General features: G+C 37.3%; 1 protein-coding gene across 1 annotated transcript in view; it reads right to left on the bottom strand.

The window, feature by feature from the left end:
- The window catches only part of LOC127660286 (lysyl oxidase homolog 4-like), a 39,955-nt gene that overhangs the window by 16,703 nt on the left and 7,000 nt on the right, over positions 1-16,252 (bottom strand). The window contains exons 5-11 of the mRNA XM_052150417.1: positions 12,114-12,152; positions 11,694-11,907; positions 10,947-11,127; positions 5,093-5,247; positions 2,874-3,041; positions 718-880; positions 384-627 (exon numbers count right to left, since the gene is read on the bottom strand). Of these exons, the coding sequence (XP_052006377.1) occupies positions 384-627; positions 718-880; positions 2,874-3,041; positions 5,093-5,247; positions 10,947-11,127; positions 11,694-11,907; positions 12,114-12,152 (1,164 nt within the window). The remainder of the gene's footprint in view (positions 1-383; positions 628-717; positions 881-2,873; positions 3,042-5,092; positions 5,248-10,946; positions 11,128-11,693; positions 11,908-12,113; positions 12,153-16,252) is intronic.

Genomic DNA, 16,252 nt, shown 5'->3' with positions numbered 1-16,252 from the left:
GTTACTCCCCAACACTGCTTACTCATAAACCTACTTGTACCTCAAACTCAGTAGCAGCAAATGTGGGCATTTTGCAGAATAATATGTAGTTACACAGTAAATACATAGTCTTGAATGTATTTAATGTTAGTACATATTAGTTAAGGCCACTTAATATTAAGTGTGACCAAAAATGTACTGCATAGTTGGAATGACTAAGCTTATGTTAGTTTATAAATAGGGGGTCTTGGAATCTACTTAGAGTGCTTCTATATGCATCAAATCCTCAACAATGGGACATTTTTATAAGGCACGAGGACCATGTTTTTTCAGCAACATTAATACATATTCATTATGTTCAAACTTCTCAATGGACAGAAAGAAAAACAGAAGAAAAATCTAACCGGTGGCACTGGTGCCAGGTCCAGGACTCTCTTGAGGCACGGGGACGAAAGTCGGCTCTTCCCAGGTTCATGATACGGGAGGAGAAACGCAGAAGACGACGGTGACCGTACGGCCAGTTCATACGTCTGGCAGAAGAGGAGAGACAGTTCTCCTCATGCGCACAGGTGAGCAAATGCAGAGGTCTGTCTTCCAGGTAAGCGCTCTCCTGCACAAGCTGTGCATCCAGCACAAGATCAGGTGCCGCTAAAGACAGGATGTTGATTTATTCATTTTGATCCTTTAGTGCAGATAAAACTTTAATATACATCAGATGTCATCATTCAAATCACATACTTTCTGAACAGGTGACGCCAGCTGCTTTAGCCCCACCTCCATGAGGACAGTGAACATAACTATTACGACGACACTGCTGGATGGAGAGTTCTTTTCCCACACAGTGAGTCCCGCTCAATAACACTTCCTCTGCTGCATGGTCCCCTTGCCAATAATATGTGTCCTATACACAAGACCAAGCATATGTTACCAAGCATTGGCTTTTTTAAACTGCAATGAGCCATAATGTCCAGATGAGATTTGTATGATTATAACAAGTAATTTGTGTTAGTTTATGTACAGACAGGATTATTTTCATTACTACAGTACATTATAGTAATGGTAATGAGCTTTCTTCACATTGCAGCAATACGAATTGGTGAGAAATATGTTTAGTTGTCATGAAATCAATGCAAAAAAAAATAAAAATAAAAAATAAAAAATATATATATATATATATATATATATATATATATATATATATATATACACAGTATCTCCCTCACATTTTTGTAAATATTTGATTATACCATTTCATGTGACAACACTGAAGAAATGACACTTTGCTACAATGTAAAGTAGTGAGTGTACAGTTTGTATAACAGTGTACATTTGCTGTCCCCTCAAAATAACTCAACACACAGCCATTAATGTCTAAACCGCTGGCAACAAAAGTGAGTACACCCCTAAGTGAAAATATCCAAATTGGGCCCAATTAGCCATTTTCTCTCCCCGGAGTCATGTGACTCGTTAGTGTTACAAGGTCTCAGTTGTGAATGGGGAGCAGGTGTGTTAAATTTGGTGTCATCGCTCTCACACTCCCTCATACTAGTCACTGGAAGTTCAACATGGCACCTCATGGCAAAGAACTCTCTGAGGATCTGAAAAAAATAATTGTTGCTCTACATAAAGATGGCCTAGGCTATAAGAAGATCCTGCCAAGTCCCTGACACTCAGCTGCTGCACGGTGGCCAAGAACATACAGCGGTTTAACAGGACAGGTTCCACTCAGAACAGGCCTCGCCATGGTCGACCAAAGAAGTTGAGTGCACGTGCTCATCATCATATCCAGAGGTTGTCTTTGGGAAATAGACGTATGAGTGCTGCCAGCATTGCTGCAGAAGGGGTGGGGGGTCAGCCTGTCAGTGCTCAGACCACACGCCGCACTCTGCATCAAATTGGTCTGCATGGCTGTCATCCCAGAAGGAAGACTCTTCTAAAGATGATGCACAAGAAAGCCCACAAACAGTTTGCTGAAGACAAGCAGATTAAGGACATGGATTACTGGAACCATGTCCTGTGGTCTGATGAGACCCAGATAAACGTATTTGGTTCAGATGGTGTCACAACCCCAAACACAACTCCAAGATGAACACTGCCTTGCTAAATAAGCTGAGGGTGAAGGTGATGGACTGGCCAAGCATGTCTCCAGACCTAAACCCTATTGAGCATCTGTGGGGCATCCTCAAACAGAAGGTGGAGGAGCACAAGGTCTCTAACATCCACCAGGTCCGTGATGTCATCATGGAAGAGTGGAAGAGGGCTCCAGTGGCAACCTGTGAAGCTCTGGTGAACTCCATGCCCAAGAGGGTTAAAGCAGTGCTGGAAAATAATGGTGGCCACACAAAGTATTGACACTTTGGGCCCAATTTGGACATTTTCACATAGGGGTGTGCTCACTTTTGTTGCCAGCGGTTTAGACATTAATGGCTGTGTGTTGAGTTATTTTGAGGGGACAGCAAATTTACACTGTTATACAAGCCGTACACTCACTAATTTACATTGTAGCAAAGTGTAATTTCTTCAGTGTTGTCATATGAAAAGATATAATCAAATATTTAGAAAAATGTGAGGGGTGTACTCACTTTTGTGAGGTACTGTATATATATGTACATTTCGTGTTTGTTGTGCACATACTGTACTTCAAATTTTTAGTTCAAGAATGTGCACAACAAATACCAAAGGTACCGGTCATTCTGTCTGAAAATACACAGTTTACCGTTAACCTACCCCCAACAAAACAACTACTGTATAAAACTAATGTTGCCCAGAAATATCCTGTGCCCAAAACATGCACAGGAAGCTCTCAAACACACTCAGACTGAGGCAACCAAAGCAAATAAAACAAGATATATATTCAGGTTACTGGAAAACACAACATTCCTCAGAAGTCTCACCTGATGAGCACGAGCGGCAAACCCAAAGCCCAGCTGCCGGCACACCACCATGGCTTCATTTATTCCCCAGTTCTCACTGCAAATCGTTCCCCATCGCTTTCTGCCCCCCATCTCCATGAGCACCTCCACACGACCCTCTCCTGAATCCCTGCCCCCTGCCAACCGCACCTAAAACACAAACACAGTTTCATAAGAGAAAACCAAACACACAGTGGCCCCAAAATGTATTTGGACTCTTTTGGACACTTCATTCTGAATGCCATTGCATTGGATAACTAAATACGGTGACAACCAGTCATTTGTTTGCAGAAGTGGCTTCTGCAAACAAATGATGCTAGACCATTTATGCTGAATATACATAACACAAGAAACTAATAGACCACATATGCTATATTTCTTTAAAAAGCCTTCCACTTCTTTTAATATTTTGTTATAAAATCCAATTACATTCATACATTTTAAAGTGTGTCTTAAGTCTCCATAAACTTTTGGGGCCTGTATATAGTCTGTGCCTGAATTATTAGAGCAATGCCAAAGGAATCATGCTTGATCTGTAAGGGTTGTTGAAAGTGCATTGTTTTCAGGAGTGGTTAGCTAGAAGTAGCGAACTAATTTAACTACATTTTCAGTAGAATATCATTTTTCCAGTAATAAGCTGGATTTGTAAGCAGGTAGCGCTGTAGTGTAATTAAATGCTACATTTGTCACTGTGTTGTATTGCAAATGCAGCAATGGTGACGAGGGAGTAATCAAACATAATCGTCCTCTCTCTCATATGTAGTGCTGGGAAAGCCAAATCATTTCAGTGAATCAGTTCTTTCAGACAGTTCATGTAAATTAACTGGCTAAAATAAACGAGGTTCTTATATTTTGTGTTGGGAAGACTGATTCATTTTAGTCAGTCAGTTTTTTCGGGTGGTTCATGTTAATGAACTAGTTCACAAAAATGATTCACTGATTCACTTAAGCCCCGCACTGCCTTAAAGGGACTTTGCCTTTTTTTTAAGTGAAATATTTAGTCCATTGCTTTTGTTTTTCACTATATTTCTATTCAGTTTTATAAAGGGTGTTTTCTAGTTTATTAGTGTATATTAAAGGAATATTCTGGGTTCAATTTAAGTTAAGCTCAACCAACAGAATTTGTGACATAATGTTGTTTACAACAAAAGATTTAAAAATCAGCAAAAACAGTTTTCTTTAAAAAAAGAAAAATTAAACATTTAAAAAGCAAAAACCGTGGTTACAGTGAGACACTTAAAATGGAAGTGAATGGGGCCCATTTTTGGAGGGTTTAAAGACTGAAATGTGATTTTTGCATTTCATAAAAGCACTTACATTAATTCTACTGTTAAATCTTGTGTATTAGTTGAGCTTTGAAGTTGTTTAAATTGTAATTTTTACAGTCGTTTTAGGGTTTGTTTACATTACATCGTCATGGCAACGAAATTGTAAAATTAGATATAACATTACACACAAAAGTTTAGTAAGCGATTATATCACACTAAAATCATATTAACACACATACCGTTTACGTCTTGTGGCTGTACTTTTGAAACTGTGAGTATTTTAACGTTTGCAGATTAGCCCCATTTACCACCATTGTAAGTGCCTCACTGGAACCAAGATCTTTGCTTTTTTTAAAGAGGGGGGAAGTCAAAATATATTTTTGTGGTAATCAATATTATGCCACAAATGCTGTCGATTGAATTTAACTTGTATTGAACCCGGAATATTCCTTTAAGTATACATTTATGTTCAATTTAATGTTGTCACCCTATTTGTTATATCCTTATGAAATGTACTAAATGAATCATGGATTAACTGTAGTAATAATGAACTAACCATGATTGTAGTAACCATGATTTTGGTCAATTTGGTTACCATGGTTACTATGGTTTTACTATACCATGGTTTAACTGTACAGTATTACAATCATGGTTAATTTTCACAAGGAAATGTCACCCTAATGAATTCTGCCATTAGAACTGATCAATGTAGTTAGCTTCAGTATAGTTAATTACGTTTTTAGTTGCTTGTAGTGTAGATAACTACTTTTTGAAAAGAAATGCTTGACTGTAGTAAAATATATGATGTTATGTGTACCTTGTAGCTTTGGAAGCTATCGTTTCTAAGTAGCTTCCCCAACACTGGAAAGTGCAGGTGTGTATTTGTCACAGCATTTACAATTACACCAGAATAACAGGTGGTCTTTTGCTCACCGTTTTCTCCAAACCAGTCTTAGGAACATTGCATTTGACAGAAGCATCACTGCTGTGTTTGAATGTCCAGGGAGGAACTTCCTGGAAGAAACAATCTAAAATGGAACGCTCTGTGCCTGTGCACTGCACTGAGTTCATATGGATCGGCCCTGTACCTGTAAAACAACCAAACAGTCAATGTCACTGGGGTTTCCTAAGTTAAAAGTCTTCAACTATAAAATAAAAAAAGAAAATTCTCTGCTTATTTGGGTACTTTCAACCATAGGCATTTTTTTAAATGACCCTGAGCTTACTGGAGCCTTGAAATTGTTACTGTCTGACCTAACTTTAGCAACTGTGAATTCGATGACATCAGGTCTAAAGTTCTTTATTGGTCTGTGCTTACCTTAATCGAACTACAGCCCCCAGTGTCTGAAAACAGAAGTGTTATTGAGCGTATGGGTAGTATGGGCATGTGTTTCCAGTTTCCAGTTAAAATGTCCACAAGCAAGCTCTAAGGCGAGTTGTAAATAATGTAATGTATTTAACAGGAAAGCATATTTGATTAACCCAAAGTCCTAACACAAACCCAAACCCAAAACCTGATTGTCAGTATAGTATCATCAAATCGTGCTTTCGGTTGCCACCCATCCTGTAAAATATGGGCTCGTCCTGTATATAAAGATGAAATTATGCGGCCTGTATTGAATCAAAGTCAATCAGCGAAAATGTTCAAGGCAGACCCCCAACATTTTTATGTTTAACTTCTCTATAAAAGGCCTGTATAATCTATATAATTGCAGAATTCCTCTACTCTTAAGGTCATAAACCTATGTGGGCCACATATGAGTCTGATCAGAATCAAAGGTGTGCATTGTGTGCATGAAATCACTGTCAAGACTATCTTGGAGTTCAGTGGAGATAAGGAGAGCTCAACTTTCTAAAAGCTGTTACAGCTAATTTCCCTCTTTGTTTATTTGTTCTGTAAATCATTGCTCGATTCACTCTCATTTGTCTGCAAAACCAGACAGCAAAACGTGAGCAGTGTGCTAAAAATTCTGCTATGAATGTAAAATCCACTACACCCAGCATAAATATACCAAAGCAGCATTAGTGTAAGTTTAATTATATCGTTTTTCTTCATCGCTGAATTACATTCTGGGGAAATTCAGAGTAAATGAAGTCGAAAGCTGTGTGAACTGCATGCTGTGGAAAAACAGTGATTATGTGCTATTGCACTGTGCTCGGCTAAGTTTAGTGCATAAAGACTTACTGATCAAAACAATGATTTTCTTAACTGGCCACGGAAACCTAGACCAAATGTTTAGTTTCTGAAACAGAAATGATAGCCACAAGATACAAACACAGCACCCTTTTTGGCCCCAGTTCTGGGAAGCAGTTCACTAGAGATTGTCTAAAACACTGAGGGTTAATGTACATATGTTTCCTGCTCATAGAGAAAATTACATATAATCAAAGATGTAAGCATATATTCAAGAATGGGGGACAAAAAGTGAAAGTCATTTGAAGAATCAGTCATTGAAAACCCCATTGATCGGCCACTAATCTTGACATTGGATGGACTGTGTCCCCCTCAATGTCTATGGTGGTTACATTTTATATATAATATATATATATATATATATATATATATATATATATATATATATATATATATATATATATATATATATATATATATATATACATATATATATGTGTGTCCCTCTATCACGTGTGAAGCGGGCACTGATATTGAGGGAGACAAAGCAAAGTTGGCTAAAATTAAGCTGATATACTAGATTTAAATGGCTCTGAAATCATGATCCACTTATATCTTCTCCCTCATAATGAATATTATCCATAACAAGCTAATTAAACATGATTGTCAGTATAGGGTGAAATGGAACTGTCGTATCCACAGATCGTAGACTGTGAATCAGGGGTGTTTTCGCCTGTCAGTCATTGATGCTCTATAGTAGTTTGGGTATACTAAAATGGCCACTCGAACACTTCTGGTGGCTTCACCTCCTGCTGGCAGTTTACCGTTGCATCGGCAATCTATATCAGTGGTTGTGACACATTCTTCCTGTAACCATCTATACAATTTGCTGTGACGTGCCACAGTAGACCTTCTGTCGGTTCGGGCCAGAAGGGATAGCCTTCGCTGCCCTCGCACATCGATAAGCCTTGGGTGCCAAACACTCTATTGCCGATTTGTGGTTTGTTCCTCCTAGGACCACTGTCGGTAGGTACTCACCACTGCTGACCGGGAGCATCCCACAAGCCTTGCCGTTTCAAAGATGCTCTGACCCAGTCATCAGGCCATAACAATTTGACCCTTGTCAAAGTCGCTCAGGTCTTTACTCCTGCCCATTTCTCCTGCATTCAACACGTTGACTATGAGAACTGATTGTCCGCTTAGCATCTAATCTACCCAGACCTTAACATGTGGCCTTTTTAGGAGATTATCAATGTTATTTGCTGTGAGTGGTCTTAAAGTTTTGGCTCATCAGTATACATATAACAGAAAATGTATGTTTAAGAAGTTCAGAAGTGGCCAATGCAAAGGGACAGACTTGTTTTGTGACAGTCTGCACTGAACAGTTTCACTAGACTGTGTTTTTTGGAAAATTGACATTTTCTTCTCTCTAAAATTAAACAACATACAGTATATATCCCACATTAATGGTGTTTTTCTTTCATAGGGTAGTCATAATCCCTATTTTAGGAGCAGATGAAATGACTATATAAGAAATATTTCTCTCAACCAATTGCATATGTCAGTGTCAGTTTAAAGCCACAGGAAAAACTCTGTGGAAACTCTGAGTCCACGTCTTTATATTGTATGTTGATAGAAATGTGCTTAATGCAGAATGTGAGCGTGTAAAGTGTCAAAGAGGGAGACTTGACAGCCCTTGTTAACACAACCTCACTGAGGTAAAGCCATCTTTTTACTTGGTGATAAAGCATTTAAAAACATCTCAAGGCATGAAGTCATATAGGGACTTCAGGAAAGATTGGCTTACTTTCATCTTACTGGGAGGTCAGGCTTAGAGAATGCTTCAACAGAATGTGTTGCTTTATGCTGATTTGTCCCTCAAAAAGGATCTGCATTATCATACAGCGCTCGTGCTAGATGCATGATCAGACTTGATAAACCATAGCTGCGTCTGAATTCACATACTTAAAGAGTGTGTACTGAATTTGATGAAAAACGTACTACAAGACAATTAATTAAGTACGCTCTTTAGATACGCAGGTGTCATTTGACCCTTACTGTATTATTTGACCTATGACACTGAACACTAAATGACACTATGTCTCACTGAACACTGAACAGGCCTGTGAATTCATATGTTTTCTTTGGCAGCGCAGTGAATTCTGTACAGACACCATTATTTAGGATCACTTCTAAATGTGGTGACCACAGCTGGGTACAAATAGTCCATCTCAACAGACTTTCTATTTTAACTGTCTGTCTCAAACAGTCCAGCTCTTTTCTGTCATCGAAATGCTAAATTATGCCTTTTTCCACTCAATATATGTTTTTGTGGCCTTGGCTGTACTAGGAAAATTATACACGACAATAAAATGCCTAAAGACTTCTACATTATGGAAGGGTGGAAATCATAAGCTTTGATCTCAAGTAGTCATACCACATCTACAACCAAACTCCTGGATCTAAAAATCAGCAAGTGGAGTCACTTTACCGAGTACTGGCTAATAAACTGGATGGTAATTTCAGATGATGAAAGTAGGCAACCTTATATTTGACAGCTGTCTCCTGAAATATGAACACTGGAATATAAACCAGAAGAAACCCAAATGTATTTTGGCAATACATGAAACATTATTAGCCTCAAAAGACAACTTCAATAGTGGTTCTCAAATTGAGTGTTGTGACCCAAAAATTGCAAGTTTGTTCTGATAGGGCTGACAGAAGGGAGAAAACAATGCTAAATGCAAATAATTAAATGCATCCATAAAATCATGCGTATTTAAGATAACAAAATAAATAGGCTAATCAATTTTGAAAAGGGAGGGGAATCACTTCCCATATGTTTTGTTGTTAACGTCAAAGGCTGTGCGTCAAATCTAACTATGAGGTATTTTGGTGCAAAGTCATGTGGTACTTGCTAATGAGGAGCAAAATTAAGCATGTGCCAACATGGACAGTTTGCATGACATCCTCAAAAGCCATGATACTGAAAATATGACAATATGAAATATGGGTTAATTTGTAATGAGGTTAGTGTTGACCACAATTTAGAAACCACGTTAACTTACTTTGGCTCATTTGGTTAATAATTTGGCTCATTGTTTGGCCTATACAGTTCATGGTAATATTAATACATTTTAATGTTTAATTTTAAGGATTTTTACTTGACTATGATAAATTATTTTGGTTCTGTGTTGGCTTAAAAGTATTTGGCCCATCCATGGCCTGCTTCTTTAGAGCAACAACAGAGCATAGATCAGTTAGTCAGTAAGATCAGTAGCTATAAATCAACATTTCATCCTTTCACTTCTTTGAATTGTGGCATCTGACATCTATGAATTACACCCTTATCTCACTATAAAGTAGTTTATGTTGCAATATCATAGCTATGTTTCATCAGAGCGAGATCGGGAAGTCTTCGATAAATTGCAACTGTCATCGTTTCTCTTTGGCAGTGCAATTATCCCATCCCATCAGAGTGTGCCTATGCAGCTTTGAATACTGATCACTGGAGAGCTTTGTCTCTTTCAGCCAAAGTAAACTTGCATGCAGTGTGCCTTTGAAATGAACCGGGAACCACAGAAAGTTCAGGGAAAGTTCCTCAGCTTAAAGCATCGTCACTGCCACGGAATGCATGTTTTGCACCTGGAGAGCTCAATGTCATATAATATAAGCATTCAGCACAACGTCTCTGTGACACCCCATAGTCAGCTTGTATATTAAGCTCCAGACAGGCGTATCCCACAGATAAGCATGGCTTACAAATGCTTCTCTGGAATCTCCTGGATATCCTACAGTGTGGCAAACTCAGCATGAACTTAATCGTCTACATAGTTATGAGTCACCTTCTTCCCAAAAATGAAAATACTGTCATTATTTACTCTCATAATGACTCTATTTACCCTTATGTTTTATCCAAACCTGTATGCTGTTATTTTGGTCTATGGAATGTAAAAAGAGAAATTTAGAAGAATCAAGTACAGTTTATAGTGACTCGTGTGCCATATGTTAAAGGGATAGTTCACCCAAAAATTTTAAGTCTATCATCTACTCCCTCTCATGCCATTCCAGATGTGTATCTGGGTAATGTGTAATAAATTCTCCTCCCTTCTAGGTGGCGATATGTACAACGAATGTGAATCGTCAAAAACAAAAGAAAAAGAATGTGAAAGTGGAGATATATAGCAAAAAAGGAATTAATTATTGATCTGTTTCTCACCCACATCTATTATATTGCTTCTGAAGATATGGATTTAACCACTGGAGTAATATGGATTACTTTTATGCTGCCTTTACAAGCTTTTTGGACCATTGCTTGCATTGTATGGACCTACAGAGCTGAGATATTCTTCTAAAAATCTTCGTTTGTGTTCAGCAGAAGAAAAAATATTATGCACATCTGGGATGGCATGAGGGTGAGTAATTGATGAGAGATTTTTTTTTGGGGGGGTGAACTATCCCTTTGAGTGTTGTGAATATGTAGAATTATTATTATTATTATTTTTTTTTTAATCATTCTTTAAAAAATGATCATTTTTTGTTCCATGAAATATATAACAGTAAATTGGTTTGGAGCAACATGATTATGAGTAAAAAATAAAAGAATATTTATTTTGGGTTGAACTTTTCCTTTAAGTTTAAACTACCTCTCACCTTGACCCATGTACGCCCCAGTAAGAGCCTCTTTGGCAGTGCCAAATCCCAGCTCTCTGCACACCACACTGGCTGAGATACGGTCCCACAGGTGGTCAACCACAGTTCCCCACTTTCCCTCACGCAGAACCTCGACTCTGCCATCCCCCAGACGTGGCCCTGCCTTTAAACGCACTGGCAGCTATGAGAGAAGATGAAAAAGACAAGCAGGCAAGTTTTAAAGGTTAAAATGGTTTGATCACTGCACTTTATGGCTGGCCAACTTAAATATACAGTCCTAAATATCTTTTCAAAGAAACTGTCTGGCATGAGACTGTTGCTAAGTATTGGGTAACAAAAGCAAGCTTCGTTTGAAAAATATTTTTTATTTATATATTTATTTATAGTTTTTAATTTTTTTTATGAAATGTAGATAAATGGTAAATGGTCTGCACTTATATAGTGCCTTTTTAACCTTAGCGGTATTCAAAGCGCTTTACACTGTGTCCCAATCATCCATTCACACACACATTCACACACACATTCACACACCAATGATGGCAGAGCTACCATGCAAGGTGCTAGCCTGCCATTGGGAGCAACTTGGGGTTCAGTGTCTTCCCCAAGGACACTTCGGCATGTGGAGTCGTGTGAGCCGGGAATCGAACTGCCAACAAGTGTCAATTAGTGGCCAACCCGCTCTACCACCTGAGCCACAGCTGCCCCAAAGATAAAGATCTCTTTTGTTGTGTGTGTTTTAAGGGTTACCTCCACAGGGTGAGGGGCCTGGGATTGCCCAGAGGACATATGAGCGAACTGGGGTCCAGGTACACAATGGGCCACAGCATGGCGGCCATTCTTACAGGGGGTGGTGCTTCGGTGGATTGAGAGCTGGGCATGGCACTCTGCCAGGCTGAGCTCTGTGCCCAGACAATGCACTTTTTCAACCCAGAATCCCTTCTTTTTGGCCATTTGACTCAATCTAGGTGATAAAGAGAGAGAGCAGGAGTCAGAAATACACTGTACACCATATATGTCATATATACACTATTGATGTATTGAAAAAAAAAATTATGGAAGTAGTTGTATAACTGCTCTTTGATCAGATAATGTTACAAATACTTTAAATATGTCATAGTTTGTCTCATTACAAAAAAAGGAACTGAAAGAATTTGGAACTGATTTTACCTAGTTGTTGGATCCTTGACTTTTTTATCCCATATTTTTCTGTGAAGGAAAGAAGTGAACAGCATTTTTAAAAAGAAAAGTCTTTCACGAAAGTATGCTGAAAACATTAGAACACTTTATGAAAAAAAAATAATAATTATATATATATATATATATATATATATATATATATATATATATATATATATATATATATATATATATATTTATTTATTTATATTTATATTATACTGGTAATATGACAAAATGTATGCACGTGAAGAAATCATTGACCACATGATGTTTTGATCTTAACTTTTTAATACCATTGTGTGTTTCATTCAAGAAATTTTTTTACATGTTTAACAGTCAAAAACGTACTGACTGTATACTCTGAAAACATGCATCACACCGCTTGGTTGAGTTTAAATCTAAAACAGTTCAAAATTTACATTCCAAATTAAAGTTTCATCTGAGAACTTTGCTACTATACTATAATAAAAATGAATGGCATACAGACATACAGTACACATCTAAGCACATACACAGATGTTTTAACTTTAATCTACCACTAAATGGCTTTCAAAAATGTTGATTCTATAAACAGATATTTCCACTTGCATGAGTGCTGGCATCCAGGAATGGGCAGAGCAAGACTTTTCAAAAACAAACTGAACTCACAAAAGCTACATCTATCCAGTGTCTAAGTAAGGATCACTCAGAAAAGGGAGAGAAAGTAAAAGAGGGAGAAAGATCCATCCATCCATGAGACCATCTACTGCTAATGCACTTGCAAACACAGTGACACATTTTATCATCACTGTCATTATCATCATCATTTGTCAAATTAAGTGTGTGTTACTTGTTTTGATGTTAAAATACTTTTTCCTATTCCAGATTAATGTGGATGAACCATTCGTAGATTGATTTCTGGAAAAGTCCAGCTGCCATCACAGCTCTAATGATACAGTTAAACCAATAATGTGAGTTGGGGGCGGTAATATCTGTTTGCCCGACCAATGAGGGTTCAGGATACGTGTGTGAAAACAATCCTTACTTTTGCAATTCCATTTGGTGCCAAAAAAAGAAGACAAAATAAAAAATATGTGCAAATTAAATTGTTAAAATAAATAAACATTGTATTATATTCTGATATATCTAAAGGAATGAAATTCAAGTTAGTATAGTAGTCAACAGAAAATAAACCAAAACCAAATGCTGTGTGGGATTTCCTGTTTAATTACCTCATAAAATATTCAGTATGTTGCAGTGTATCTGTCCATTAAAAGTGAATACTCCACACTAACGCCAAGCTAGCCGTTTTAAACAGTAAATATATGAAGCAAAGCTCAGGGGAATGATACCACCGATCATATTTTATCTTTGTTTCATTAATAATTTTTTCTCTGAAAAAAATGATATAAGTAACAAACAACGCTGTGCCAAACACCAGTCCAAGCTTCAAACAATATACAGAGGCCCTAACAGAGCGAAAAATGTGCAAAAAGTGCCAAGTGCAATTGCAAAATGTTATCGGAACAACCCCTTCATCAGTGCCTAGATACCTTGTGTATATGGGGACTGCCATGTTAGAGTCACATGACCAGCCGAATACTACTTGCTTAATCTCAGTAACCATAATGTTATTTGACACTTTCACTCTTTGATTAAATTAATCAAGGCTGACTGTCAATAATACAATTCTACAATGGCATCTGCAACTGAAAACTATTGATTTTAAATTATGCTGCATCAAAGCCACTAGATGTCAGTATAAGTCCAAGATAATGCAAAGACAATCGTTTTAAGTTTTAATGGCATTTTGAACTTGGATCAGTTTATAGGCTTTGTGTTTAAAGGTGCAATATGTAAACATTTTCATGTAATATTCGCCTTTTTTGACAATGTGTGAACTGCTTGTAATGCAACTTAAAAAATTAGCCCTTCCCGGACTTCCTAGGTTACCTATTAAAGCTTGTAGACAGATTTTTATGCAAAGGGAGCGGGTCGCTTTTACCGGGAAAATCCAAAGTATGTGACGTTTATGCTCGCTCCCAAGAGCATTGCCTCAGTGTTTCTCTTCCGATATTCAACAGCGACAACAAACTGCAACACTTGGTAACGTTATCTTAGAGATGGAATCCAGCAAACGTCCAGCTCCCAGCACAACACCGACTCCTACACAAACTCTGAGTAAGCCAAAAACAAACAACAAAAAAAAAACATTTATCTACTGAATCCAGTCTGGCTAAGCGGGAACTTGATCGTGGTTGAGCGAAAACTAGAGTGAACATCGGCAGGGCATTTAATTCCTAGTGGGACCTTTGTTCGGTTTTGGGGATCAAAACTGATCCTGAATTGGCGTTCTTCTTACTGGACAAGTAAGCGTACATAACTGCAAAGCATGTGAAATATAGTGCCATAAGGATTGATCTGTGTAATTTTAGCTAACTTGATCTTGCCTGTATAGTAACTGTCATAAACAATGTTAATCTGTAATTATGCAGCAAGGTAAACTACAATAACACATGAAATGAATGCAAGACAATGTTCAATATAGTGCAAAAAGACCCAATCATTAATGTAACATAACTTGGTTAGACAGAAAATATATCCAATCTATTATTATAAAACAAAAGTGCATCGATATATCAAAATGACAGTTGTGATGGAATCACATCAATACTGAATGGTGTCAACATATTTATAATGTACAGTCTATTTTATAAACAGCTACTGTCATCATCCACCAAAAGAGCTATTGATGAAGCTGGCTAGCTTGCTAATGCCGACATAGGCTATCGTATAAATGCAGTCAATGTATCATGCAAAGAAAAGTGATTACTTCAAACTACAGTCTCGCATAGTCAGACCTATATCCACTTTGTTTTAGCCCTGGAGAGTCAAATATAATATACAGTCTCAAAGTTTGTTATAGAACAATCATAGCTCTGTCATTTTAATTATGCTACCTCATTAGTCAGCATGATGTCGGTGAATCACGTTGTCTCTTTGTACTTTACGTCATTGTTTTGGCTGATGCTCAAGTCCCTATGTAGTGTGAGCACGAGCAACAGGTTGCTAGCTGCAGTTCACTTAACAGCCACATGTGTCATTAATAACAAAGGTTTCTGAATCTTACAAACTACACTTTTAAGATAGACGACATGAAAAAATGGCCAGAAAAGATAAAGTTAAACATTCCCCCATGTTACTGTCTGAAGTATCTCTTCAGACAATAACAGTCTGTTTTTTTTTTTTTTTTTTCTTTTGTTCTGACAGTCTCTGGCACTGCAATACCCACCTGCTCATGTAATTAGTCCCAGAGTTCCACCCTTAGTTTACTGCTGAACCAAGAAAAGTTAATGATAGATAGGGCTGGTCTGTTTGGAGACAACAATCATGCCACTGTTTTAAGCATTAGTCTATACATACATACACACAGTCTTTTTCTCTCTCACTAGATCTCAGACAACGTGCTGTTAAGCGTTTATTTAAGAAACCAGATACGTGGGGACCAACAAGGATGTTGATCTAGGAAAACAAATTATTTAGTAAAATCCTGTTTCTAAATTGCATATTTTATCATGGCTGCGCAGTATAAGCAATGAAATATTCATAAATATAGTATACATTTTCTAAATCAAAGTTGTATTTGCTAACATTATTGCTCTATGAACTAACGTGAACTAACAATGAACTTATTATTAACTAACAAATGCTGTACAAAAAAATATATATTGTTAATTGTTTGTTCATAATACCTCATGCATTAACTAATGTTTACGAATGGAACCTTTCTGTAAAGTGTTACCAATATAGTTAAAATATATTATTTAGATCATCTGTATTCTATGCTGGTCATATATTCAAACTATAGCCAAATGTCTGATTCTGTACAATCTATTTGAAACAATAAAACATATCTCTCACACCAGGCTAGACCAGACAAAATATTTAAGTGTTGGTCCAACAACCTAAACTTGATCAAATGTGTTGATTATGGTGCTCAACTTTCATTGGACTGAAAATAAGAGGTTTAAACCCTGCCATTAAATGACACTGAGGTTATCTTAGCACAAAATCCACAAATATGGAAGGTGAGACTTCCTTCTATTGGTAGTCTGATTGAAGCATTGTTTAGTGCAAGCAGATTCTAA

The sequence above is a fragment of the Xyrauchen texanus genome, chromosome 20 (assembly GCF_025860055.1).
Source record: "Xyrauchen texanus isolate HMW12.3.18 chromosome 20, RBS_HiC_50CHRs, whole genome shotgun sequence".
In the NCBI taxonomy this organism is placed as follows: domain Eukaryota; kingdom Metazoa; phylum Chordata; class Actinopteri; order Cypriniformes; family Catostomidae; genus Xyrauchen; species Xyrauchen texanus.
This window is presented reverse-complemented; position numbering and strand designations above follow the sequence as displayed.